Consider the following 12,500-nt stretch of genomic DNA (forward strand, 5'->3'; position numbering starts at 1 on the left):
AGAGGATGGTACGCTGAAATGTAGAGAAGGTCCTCACCTATCTAAGAATAGGTCATACCTACTTAAGGTGCTGCGAGGAACTTTCAGTGTAATTCTAGTGCCCCCCTTTGGATAAAAACGGTAGTGTTTTTACTACGCCAGCTGTTGTTCCTGGTTGAGCGTATACCCATGACAAAGGCATTAAGAAAAACTATATAAAAATAGCATTCTTTGCACTGATGGTCTCGTTTGCTGTTACATGTAATTTATGATCATCAGAGTGAAAAATGAGACTGTTTCAGAAATATTTTAAAGTTCCTCTTAGCACCTTTAACTGGCACAATAAGGTGACAGTAATCTTGAAACACACACACACACACACACACACACACACACACACACACACACAGGCAGTGGACAAATTGCATTACAAAAGTATAATAACTGGATTTAATTTTCAGAACCATAATCTTAGATTTATTTGAAGCCTTATTGAAGGATCCATCGATGTCTTTGTCTTCAGAAGACACTGGCTGTGCATGTTAACAGAAAAATAGAAAAAAGCATTTGACTGTATATATATGAAAGAAGTATTGCAAAAAAAAGTGGGTAACACTTTACAATAAGGATACAATAGTTAACTGTTAGGTTATGGTTATTTAAGGCTTAATAAGCATTTACTAAGCATTACCTAACTGTTAATTAAAGCTGGGGTATATGATTTCTGATTGGTCAAAGTTAACATGAGCTGTACACTTTGACCAATCAGCGCGAGACTCCTATTCTCTGTTCTTATTGGCTGTTGGGACTGTCCATTCACTTTGGCACCGACTTTGTTGGTGTGTAGAGCGTGTCAGGGAGGGACCATAGGGGAGGGACCAAAGAGAACAAGTGGAGCGGTTGAGGTATTTGGATTCCAATCTCTATCCCAACTGCTATTTTCTCCACCAAATCCTCCACCCCAGTTTTAATGCTTAATAGGCATTTACTACTAATTACTCATTAACTAACCCTTAATAGCATTACCTTAGCATTATTAACTAACAGTTAAATTAATTTATCCTTATTGTAATAGTGTTACCAAAACGTGAATTTACAACAGATTATAAAAACACAAATAAAAATCACACTTAACAATAACATGTTTTTGTTAAGAGCACATGATTAGGCAGTCATGATTTTTTTCACAGAAAGTTAAAAAAATTAAGCTGGTGCTCGGCAACAACAGAGTGGTAACCGTGGTGATAACTATCGAACACACACACACACAGACAGGATATGACATCACGGACAAATGATTAAAAACACCCTGCGTTCCAATCCCCATACTTCCCTACTATTTATTATGCCAGAATAAAGATTTAGGATGTCCACAATACATGCACGTAAATTGTAGTATGCTGGAAATACATAAATGCCCCACTTACTAACAATATCATTTTGGAGTATTTGTCTTTATTCTTGGCATTTTCTCGACATACCGGTAATGAAAAAAAAACTTTCTTATCTGATTTTTTTCTCTCTCTCTCTCTTGTGGTCCTAAAACTCTTCTGTACTTTAGTATGTAGTGTAGTAAAAAGAAAGAGTATGTGATTTGGAACGCAGGGTAAGTGGCAAATTTTTCGGCCCATTAAAAAAAAGATAGAATTTTATAGACGTCGATGTATATGGCGATTCAGAGCTTGTGTTTGAATGCTAGCGTACAAAAAATGCAACTAAACAAACTTGAAAAGGTGCTCTGAGGAACTTTCAGTTTGTGTTAATTCTTGCATCCCCCTTTGGACAAAAAGCAGTAGTGTTTTTTACTACGCCAGCTGTTATTCCTGGGTGAGCGTATACCGACGACAAAGGCGTTAAGAAAAACTACATAAAAATAGCATTCTTTTGCACTGATGGTCTCGTTTTGCTGTGACATGTAATTTATGATCATCAGAGTGAAATATGAGACTCTTTCAGAAATATTTAAAAGTTCCTCGTAGCACCTTTTAATAGCAAGAAATGATTATTCAACTTTTGATTTGAATCATCAGCGTAGAAACACATACTGCAGCTATTGATATGAAAAAAACAACAATTTGGCCAAAATACAAGAATTATAACATTTGATTTTTGAACACAAAAGTCATCGTACCCTGAATTAACTCAAAACCAACAAACCAGGATTCTGTAATTGGCCAGTGGTGCGTACCGTAGTGGGTTTTCATTGGTCGATTATTTCTATTACATCATTAAAGTATTAATTAAAGCTATAGTGCGTAACTTTTATAATAAATGAATGTCGGTTACATTCAAGCCAATAGCCAAATGAGTTGACACAAAGTTGATTAAGCCTATTATCAGCTCCACAAAACTCTCTCTGTATTTCTCAGTATGGCAGCGTTTACAAACTGGTGCCCCCCCCCCCCCCCCCCCCCGACACTGGTGCAGGAGCTCAGAAAAATCCCCAAGAAGAGCCCAATAAATGTTTCAGTTGTTGATTCTACTGCTAAGAAAAAAACCTGGACGTACAGCAGAAGGTATAAAATCCATGTGCCATCACCTGAAGGCTTTACCTCATGTAGATGGAGATGCACCGACAGTGTTGTTGTTATTACTCAGAATTCCTCATGGGGGGGGGGGGGCGACAGAAGTTACTCACTATAGCTTTAACACTTAAGGATGTAAAACCATTCTGTTATGTGCTGACGGAGATCAAATCTCATTGCTACCATTTAGTACAAAGGCAAAAAAATAAAAACTACCCCGAATCAAATTTTAGATGAACATTCACCGTACATCCACAATTAAAAGGCAATTTGCAATAACACAATATGGAATCAAAGTGGTCACAATATCGTCCCGGAAAATCCAATCGGGACGTCCTAAATGAAGGTCTTAGTGGTAAAGGAAATATTTGGCAATGTGTCCATCATTATAACTTCACTTGATTTCTCCTCGTATGGCACTTTATTTCTCTCTCAAGTCCTTGGATGGTAAAAATGTTAAAATCAAAAAAATTAAAAATTAAAAAAAAATGTAATTTGTGGTGCAGAGAAGTAAAACACAGACACAGCTAGGTCCTCGCTACTTGTACGATTTAAAAAAATAACCCTTTGATTTCAAAGAGCCCCCATTTGCCACCATATTGCAATCACCATTTCTCATCCATCCTTTGTATTGGTAATTGTATTGGAGAAGTGGACTATAAGCCATGTGTAGAACTGTAGTACAGGGGCGCTCCGGTGGCGTAGTGGATAGAGCGCGTACCATATTGGCTCCGGCCTTCGTTGCAGTGGTGGCGGGTTCAAATCCGACCCGTGGACCTTTACTGCAGGTCATCCCCCCTCTCTCTCTCTTTCTGTCTGTCTCCCCATTTCAACCCTGTGCTATTTAATAAAGCTTGAAAAAAAAAAAAAAAAAAAGAGTAGTACTGTAGATATGAGCGCTTCAGAATCCACCGCTTAATTTCGAATTTTAACACTTCATTTGTCCAAAAAAAAAATGTCCGCCGTAACTCCGCCCATTCCAGTCCTTATATGGTCACAACTCAAGCTTCCTCTAGGCTCCAACTAGCACTTCTTCCCAATTCAGTCCAAAACATTCATTATGAGTCCATGAGCTCAATATTTCGTTCTTTCTTGAGAGTCTTATTTAAATTGAGAAAAAAAAAAACTTCCTGTGTTTTTAGTTTTTTAGCCGTAAGCCCCTCCCATTTTCTGGTGATGTCAGAGGTTAGCCACGCCCCTTTTAGGTGATGTCATGATGATGTCAGAGGTCGGTGACTTTGTTCTCCAGCGCGGCGGCGATCTGTTGCAGCCGGAGCGTCAGCTGCTTGTTCTGGGCGGCCGGGTCGTCATCTAGAGACTGGATGATCTGAGAGAAACATTTCAAAATAAAATGTACAAATTTTAAAATATTTCAGTATTTCATTATGGATTTAATGGAATTTGAAGAAATAAAATATTAAAATGACAAACGTTTAAGCATCAAGTAGCCAAAATTCCACGTTTTGATGGTAATAATTTATTTTATTTTAAGTTTTTTAAATGAACAAATGTCCACTTTCACTGTTTAGTTTGAAAGAGTATAAGGGCCGTCAATAATAAAACATGAAAAATGCCAATTTCTTTTTTTTTTAGAAAAAAAAATAAAAATAAAGAGTATAATAAGGGCCACTACGAAAGACAACATTTTTTTTTTACTAATGTTCAAAGTCTTTCCATATTAACCACAGATGTCTCACCACATCGTAGTACTTGCTGGCGTATCTGTACAGCTCATGTAAGGCCAACTGGGTGTTCAGCTTGTCTGTGTGTTCCTGTGAAAAAGTGACAACAAACCATCAACATTGAAACTGTTAAACTTTGAAAGTTCATATTCGATTGGTTCAAGTTGATTAAACAGAAATTACTTAACAATGGTCATAATAACAACTCCATACAAAAGGACATATAACATTCAGAATGATTTTATTTATTATTTATGAATTATTTTGATAGACGAACAACAATTTTACAGGAGTAGCAACCCCCTCCCCTCCCCTCCTTTTTTTTTTTTTTTGTTTTGTTTCTTGTAGTGTGTATTTTGTCTATGTAGTTTTCTAACATTGTGTATTGTTTTTTTTTTTTTTATTATTATATATATATATTTTTTTTTTATGTGCTGCAGGATTGGTTGTGGGTGGGGGTGGGATGTGGGCGGGGTGTGTTCGGGGGGTAAACTTGTATGGTTAGATGTATTATTGGTCTTCTTTTTTTTAATATAACTCTGCCTTGTTAGGTGACCTTGAGTTTGAAATTCGCCCATAAATAAAATTAATTATGGTCATACAAAAACATTTATTACAATTAAAGAATAAATAATTAATGTTTTTATTCAGAATTTCATATCACGTGCTAAAGAAGTCTCTCTCTCTCTCCACACACACTCACTCTCTCTCCACACACACACACTCTCTCTCTCCACACACACACACACACACACTCACTCTCTCTCTCTCTCTCCACACACACACACACTCTCTCCACACACACTCTCTCTCTCTCTACACACACACACACACACTCTCTCTCTCTCTCCACACACACTCACTCTCTCTCTCTCTCTCTCTCTACACACACACTCACTCTCTCTCTCTCTCTCTCCACACACACACTCTCTCTCTCTCTCTCTCTCTCTCTCTCTCTCTACACACACACACACTCACTCTCTCTCTCTCCACACATACACACACACACACACTCACTCTCTCCACACACACACACACTCACTCTCTCTCTCTCTCCACACACACTCACTCTCTCTCTCCACACACTCACACTCTCCACACACACACTCTCTCTCTCTCTCTCCACACACACTCTCTCTCTCCACACACACACACTCTCTCTCTCTCCACACACACACACACTCTCTCTCCACACACACTCTCTCTCTCCACACACACTCTCTCTCTCCACACACACTCTCTCTCTCTCTCTCTCCACACACACACTCACTCACTCTCTCTCTCTCTCTCTCCACACACACACACACACTCACTCTCTCTCTCCACACACACACACTCACTCACTCTCTCCACACACACACACACACAGTTGGTTCTTACCCTGGAAACTTCCGCGAGGTGTGTGTTCATGTCCTGGTCGCTGACTGGAACCATCTGTCTGATGCCTTTGTAGTAACTGAAGAACACACACACACACACACACACACACACACACACACACACACACACACACACACACACACACACACACACACACACACACACACACACACACACACACACACACACACACACACACACACACACACACACACACACACACACACACACACACACACACACACACACACACACACTTTATACATTGGAGTAAATCATTAATTGAATATATTTCTGTACAGTAAGAGAATCAGAACTCACTCGTCGACCATCTTCTTATAGGTTGAAATCTCTTTTGCATAAAGAAGCTTGTTGCTAGGAGACTCCTGAAAGAAAAACAACGGGATTCAGACCAATAATTCCTAAAGTTTCCAGACTCCTCTAAACTTTGAATGCATCTTTTTTTATGTCTGGATGTAGGTGTATGTGTGTGTGTGTGTGTGTGTGTTTATGTGTGTCAGTCCGTCCCTCTACCTGTCTGTCTGTCAGTCCGTGAGTGAGTGTGTGTGTATATGTGTGTGTGTCTCTCTCTCTCTCTCTCTCTCTTTGCGTCTGTCTGTCTGTGTGTGTCTGTCTCTCTGTGTGTGTCTGTCTGTCTGTGCGTGCATCCATCCATCCATCCGTCCGTCCGTCTGTCTGTGAGTGAGTGAGTGAGTGAGTGAGTGAGTCTGTCTGTCTGTCTGTCTGTCTGTGTGTACCCACCCTGCTCAGCTTGTGCTCTGTCTTGGTGCATGCGTCCATGAACGTCTGTGAGATGACGTGTAGCGATGCGTCCACCACCTCCGTCACGTGAACGTCAAACATGAAGTGAGGATTCCTCAAGATATTCACCCAGAACCGCAGAGGCAAACTGTGGGAAAAACATACACACACAGACAGACAGACAGAGAGAGAGACAGACAGAGAGACAGACAGACAGACAGACAGACAGACAGACAGACAGACACAGACACACACACGTTAGTACAGCTATACTTACGCGAGGACACTCATTGACATAATGCATTCCCTAGCCCCTTACCCTAACCCTAACCATCACAACTAAATGCCTAACCCCAACCCTTACACTAACCCTAACATAAATCTAATTCATATCTGAACCTTAAAACCTAGTGTTAACCCTCAAACAGCCCTTTAAAGGCCTGTCCCAAAGTGAGAACCGGACAAAATGTCCTCACTCATAAGGTCTAAAACTCATATTGGTCCTCACAAAAAGTACACACACATATACGCACACACAGTCAGGGTAAGGGGGCTTTAAAAACCTGGAACTATGATTGATTATACATCATTGTCAACTAAAAAAAATTATTAAAAAAACTCAAATGTCACTTGAAGGGGCACTGTGCAACATTATAAGTAATGTATTAGCTCAAATCAATATCCTCATTCATAAATATGTCCTCATTGGTGTAAAATCACCTCTGCCAATAATCTGAATTATCCTCCTGAGTGGAGAATTACAAATATTAATGTTACATTTTGTACATTGAGCGGGCAAGTCGTTTGGAGGAATCCATGTTTTTGGAATGTCATCAGGTGCATTGTTTAGAATTTAGAATTGTTCTTGTCCTTGAAGGCCACTGTAGCTTCTGTTATTATTCAAAAGGGGTGGGGTTACCCGGGGAGCGTTGCATTCTAGAACTTTGTAGAACTTTCTTGATGATGTCATATTACACACTGCACCTTTAATATATAATTATAATATACACTTAAAATAGTCACTTATTTAGATCATTACATTCAGGCCAGACATTCCGTAGAATGCATTTCTTATCCAGTTGATTGCAATCAATGCGACAATATGCAAATGTGGCAAAATCAAACTAATTATATGTACATCTGTGTCTCTTTATTTTTTTCAAATGAAAACAATTCAAACATCTCGATTTTTGTTTCTCAAAGAGATGCTAATCAACATAATTAGTTTGATATTTGCCACATTTGGTGCATTGATTGCAATCAACTGGCAGAGTGTCATGGCGATGATATCTATACCTTTAAAATGTTAATCTACTCACTTTTCTGTTTCCATTTTAACCTGTACTTTTTATTTTATGTTTTACTTCTTTTCATTCGCTTTTAAATGTCTTCTAATGTGTTTTATGTATTTTAATCTTGCCCCTGTAAAGCACTTTGAGTGGCCTTGTGTCTGAATTGTGCTATAGAAATAAACTTGCCTTGCCTTGCCTCACCCGCAGTGTCTCGGCTTTAATTTGAAACCAGACAACACACAAGTTCTTTGTGTTTTTATGCCACAAATCTTAGTGTGTGTGTGTGTGTGTGTGTGTGTGTGTGTGTGTGTGTGTGTTATGTGTGTGTGTGTGTGTGTGTGTCTGAGTATGAGTGTGTGTGTGTTATGTGTTTGTGTGTGTCTGTGTGCGCGTGTGTGTTATGTGTGTGTATGAGTTATTACCTGTTGGTCTTCCATATGTGCAGTGTCTCCTCGTCTACGTTGTCGTGTCTCAGCGCTTGTTCGTCCAGAAAGTCAAAGAAATATTTGACGGCCGGAGGAACGACGGAGCCTGAACTCAACACGCTGCGGAAGAAATCATCCACAAACTGCTGCAGCGTGCCCTGAAGTACACACACACAGATATTATATATTAGATATATTTAAAGGTACAGTGTGTAATAAAAGAGTATTTAGCATAATTTAGTGGTGCACAAAAATACAAAAATATTTAAGATATTATACGTATTAAAGACACAGTGTGTAATATCATCTAGTGGTGAGATTGTAGACTTGTAACACACACACACACACACAGATATACATTAGATAGACTATATTAAAAAGGTACAGGGTGTAATAAAGGAGTATTTAGCATCATCTAGTGGTGAGATTCTATATTGCTTATTGAAGAATGCTGGTTGCCAAAATCAACGCTGTGTGTGCGCAGAAAATAAATCCAGTGTTGACGTAAAGTTGTTACTAGCTACGGTGGACCACCTTTGTTTACATACCAGTTTACAGAGTCTAGGGTGTGTATTAACACTGGATTCATTGTTCAGCACCCGATATACAGCGGATCGTGAGGAGATATTCACTGATTTTGACAAAAAAATCGATTTTGACAACAAGCGTTCTCTAGAATCATTGACTCCATCTTTAAATACATACTGTAGCTGGAGTGAATAAAAAGTAACCAGTAACAAACCCGGTCTGTGTGTGTGTGTTTGTGTGTTTGTGTGTGTGTGTACCTTGACACCGAGCAGTCTGGTGTGTCTGTGTGTGTGTCTGTGTGTGTGTCTGTCTGTCTGTGTGTCTGTGTGTCTGTCTGTCTGTCTGTCTGTCTGTGTGTCTGTCTGTCTGTCTGTCTGTCTGTCTGTCTGTCTGTCTGTCTGAGTGTGTGTGTGTGTGTGTGTGTGTGTGTGTGTGTGTGTGTGTGTGTGTGTGTGTGTGTGTGAGTGAGTGAGTGTGTGTGTGTGTGTGTCTGTCTGTCTGTCTGTCTGTCTGTCTGTCTGTCTGTCTGTCTGTCTGTCTGTCTGTCTGTCTGTCTGTCTGTCTGTCTGTCTGTCTGTCTGTGTGTACCTCGACAGAGAGCAGTCTGGTGTGCGTGTGCGTGTCTGTCTGTCTGTCTGTCTGTCTGTCTGTCTTTCTATCTATCTATCTATCTGTCTGTCTGTCTGTCTGTGTCTGTACCTTGACAGAGAGCAGCCTTGTGAGGTAGATCTCGGTGATGGCTTTAGTCATGGCCTTGTCCTTCATGCTTCCTCTCTTGTTCTTCCCTTCGTCCATCTCGTCCGTCGGTCGGACCAGATGGTACGTGTTGTCGTCTTCTAGCAACGCGTTTTCTGTGTGACGAGACAGAGGGGTTTATTAGTGTGTGTGTGTGTGTGTGTGAGAGTGAGTGAGTGAGTGAGTGAGTGAGTGAGTGAGTGAGTGAGTGAGTGAGTGAGTGAGTGAGTGAGTGAGTGAGTGAGTGAGTGAGTGAGTGAGTGAGTGTGTGTGTGTGTGTGTTTGAGAGAGTGAGTGAGTGAGTGAGTGAGTGAGTGAGTGAGTGAGTGAGTGAGTGAGTGAGTGAGTGAGTGAGTGAGTGAGTGAGTGAGTGAGTGAGTGAGTGAGTGAGTGAGTGAGTGAGTGAGTGAGTGAGTGTGTGTGTGAGTGAGTGAGTGTGTGTGTGTGTGTACAACTATTTTTGGGGGAACCCATTTGAGTTTTAGAACTTAAAGTAGAAGTCAGTGATTTTGGTTCTCCAAAATAATACTTTTCTCTTTATTTTTTGTAATAAAGGAGTATTTAGCATCATCTAGACTATATTGTACTGTATGCCTTTTAATTGCTGCCACTCTTCCCCACTCTGTAAATGTTTCAATCGTTTTGTTTTTTCTTCTCTTCACTTGTTGTGTATTTGATGTTTTTGCATTGAATATTTTGTTTGTATTGTTGTTTTGAATTTGTTTTGACTCGACGTCATTGTAAATGAGGGTCACCCCTCAATTGGTCTCTCGAGGATAAATAAAAGTTAAATCAAATGAAAAATTAAATGAAAATCTAAATTGCTTATTGAAGAGTTAAGTTATTTCGACAACAGGCTTTCTCCAGAATCACTGACTCCATCTTTATATGGTTTAAAGAAGGTTGGCCTGTTTATTAACACAAGTGTGTGTGTGTGTGTGCGTGCGTGCGTGCGTGCGTGTGTGTGTGTGTGCGTGCGTGCGTGCGTGCGTGCGTGTGTGTGTGTGTCCATACTCTCTTCCTGGCTGTCTTGGTGTTGGTGGAAGGCCTGTGTGTGTATCACTCTGGACAGAACCAGCGTGGCGTTATCCCGAACCTGGAAGTAAAATAATAATAATTAAATAAAGATTTCACATTCAACATTTTTTGCAAACAGTATCTCGGCAGATCTACCATAACTCTACTATATTGACTCTAGCTCTATCTATAAATACATTTATTAATATGTCAATGTCTGATGTTTTTAACCTACTTTTTTTTATTTTTTTAAGATATTTTTTTGGGCATTTTTTTGCTTTATTGATAGTGCAGAGAGACAGAGGTGAAATGGGGCAGAGAGGGGAGTGACATGCAGAGAACGACCGCGGGTGGGAATCGAACCCGGGTCTGCTGCTGGGCCCGGCCCGGGAGGGGGACGCCCTACCAACTGAGCTAAAGGCGCCCCCGTTTTTTAAAATTATAAAATAAATAAAATTTTAAATAATAAAAATGTAGATAAACAATAAAAACAATTATTAAAAAAATGTATTTAAGTAAATCAAGTATTTGTAATAAAGCCAGACATATAATTGAGTGACCGTACGTTGTAGTGAGCGAGTGTGTTGAGTCTTTTCCAGCGTCCTTCCTTCTGACTGGTCAGGTCCACATCAGACAGGATCTGACCTGTGGAGCCCGGACGCCACTCTGTGAACAGGGGGGAAAATACACTTTAAATGTGGAATATTTTTAATTTTTTTTGGCCTTTTTTTACTTTATTAGACAGTTTGGAGAGACAGATATGAAATGTGTCAGAGAGGGGAATGACATGCAGAGAACGACCGCGGGCTGGATTCTAACCCGGGTCTGCTGTGAAGAGGACTGAGCCTCTATGGAAAGGGGGGGGGGGGGGCGGTAACCACTACACCACGAGTGCCCCGGAAAAATTTAATGTAAACGAGTAATTTTCATAACAATATTGTATATTTTAACTTTCTGTCTCTCTGCTGTACTTAGGACTCTCTTGAAAAATATACTGTGATCTCAGTTCTATTGTTCAGAACACTACAGGACAGTCAATAAAAAAAATAAAAAAAAAATGTTAACACTTTTCTGTAATCTCCTTTTACAGCGTTTACTTTCCGTGCAGGGACAATGACTTTCAGAATGGGTCACACAATTCATAAGTTCTTTATGTATCCAATCAATTCAACTGGAGAATATGTTTAGAAATAATTCAAGTACAGAGAAAATATATATATTTTTTAATATTTCTATTATCTTGTTGTAACCCTGCAGTTCCACCACAGACCAGCAGGTGGAGACAAACTCCTTCTTTGTGACCCTGAATGTTTTGTCGTCATATTAAGCACAATTATTTATTTGTATACATAAATATAACAACTTTAATGCATAAATACTACAATAATAATGCTTGTAACGTGTTAATAATTACGTTTTTGGTTTAAAAAACATAATAATAATCATTTTAAAGCGTTTATAAAATAGTTTGTATTCTTACCGAGTGAAACATTCTCCACCTTCGGTCTCTGTGAGTACGGCAGGTTCCTGTAAACCTGGTCAATGATCTTTTCTTTCACCTGGAAAGGAAAAAGAAATATTAGGGATTTTTTACTGGCTAAAATATGAGATAACACAAACATTAAAATCATAGTTCACTCAGATTTTTTTAGTAGGCTACAGAAGAGTTTTTCCAGACAGAAGTTTTTCCGGAATTTTTACCAGCTAAAATATGAGATAAAAATTCTTCAACATTTCATTTAGATACAGTACAGGCCAAAAGTTTGGACACACCTTTTCATTCAATGCGTTTTCTTTATTTTCACGACTATTTACGTTGTAGATTCTCACTGAAGGCATCAAAACTTTGAAGGGACATATGGAATTATGTACTTAACAAAAAAGTGTGAAATGACTCTTAAATAGGTCTTATATTTTAGATTCCTCAAAGTAGGCACCCTTTGCTTTTTTGACAGCGCTACAAACCCTTGGTGCTCTCTCAATGAACTTCATTAGGGAGTCACCTGAAATGGTTTAGCAAAGAATTCCACATGTGTTCATTCAAAGTGTTGATGCCTTCAGTGAGAATCTACATTGTAACTAGTCATAAAAATAAAGGAAACGCATTGAGCGTGTCCAAACTTTTGGCCTGTACTGTATATACAGAAACTACCTTATGTTTTACAATGTTGAGTT

General features: G+C 39.3%; 1 protein-coding gene across 1 annotated transcript in view; it reads right to left on the minus strand.

Annotated features, from left to right (window-relative positions):
* Positions 1-2,336: 2,336 nt before the first annotated feature.
* LOC307268739 (plexin-B2-like) overlaps positions 2,337-12,500 on the minus strand; it is a 162,076-nt gene continuing 151,912 nt past the window's right edge. The window contains exons 26-35 of the mRNA XM_080051475.1: positions 11,806-11,884; positions 10,891-10,991; positions 10,323-10,404; positions 9,273-9,424; positions 8,043-8,203; positions 6,329-6,476; positions 5,888-5,952; positions 5,567-5,642; positions 4,202-4,276; positions 2,337-3,831 (exon numbers count right to left, since the gene is read on the minus strand). Of these exons, the coding sequence (XP_079907601.1) occupies positions 3,727-3,831; positions 4,202-4,276; positions 5,567-5,642; positions 5,888-5,952; positions 6,329-6,476; positions 8,043-8,203; positions 9,273-9,424; positions 10,323-10,404; positions 10,891-10,991; positions 11,806-11,884 (1,044 nt within the window). The 3' untranslated portion in view covers positions 2,337-3,726. The remainder of the gene's footprint in view (positions 3,832-4,201; positions 4,277-5,566; positions 5,643-5,887; positions 5,953-6,328; positions 6,477-8,042; positions 8,204-9,272; positions 9,425-10,322; positions 10,405-10,890; positions 10,992-11,805; positions 11,885-12,500) is intronic.

This window comes from Ammodytes marinus, assembly GCF_949987685.1.
Source record: "Ammodytes marinus genome assembly, chromosome: 22".
Lineage (NCBI taxonomy): Eukaryota > Metazoa > Chordata > Actinopteri > Uranoscopiformes > Ammodytidae > Ammodytes > Ammodytes marinus.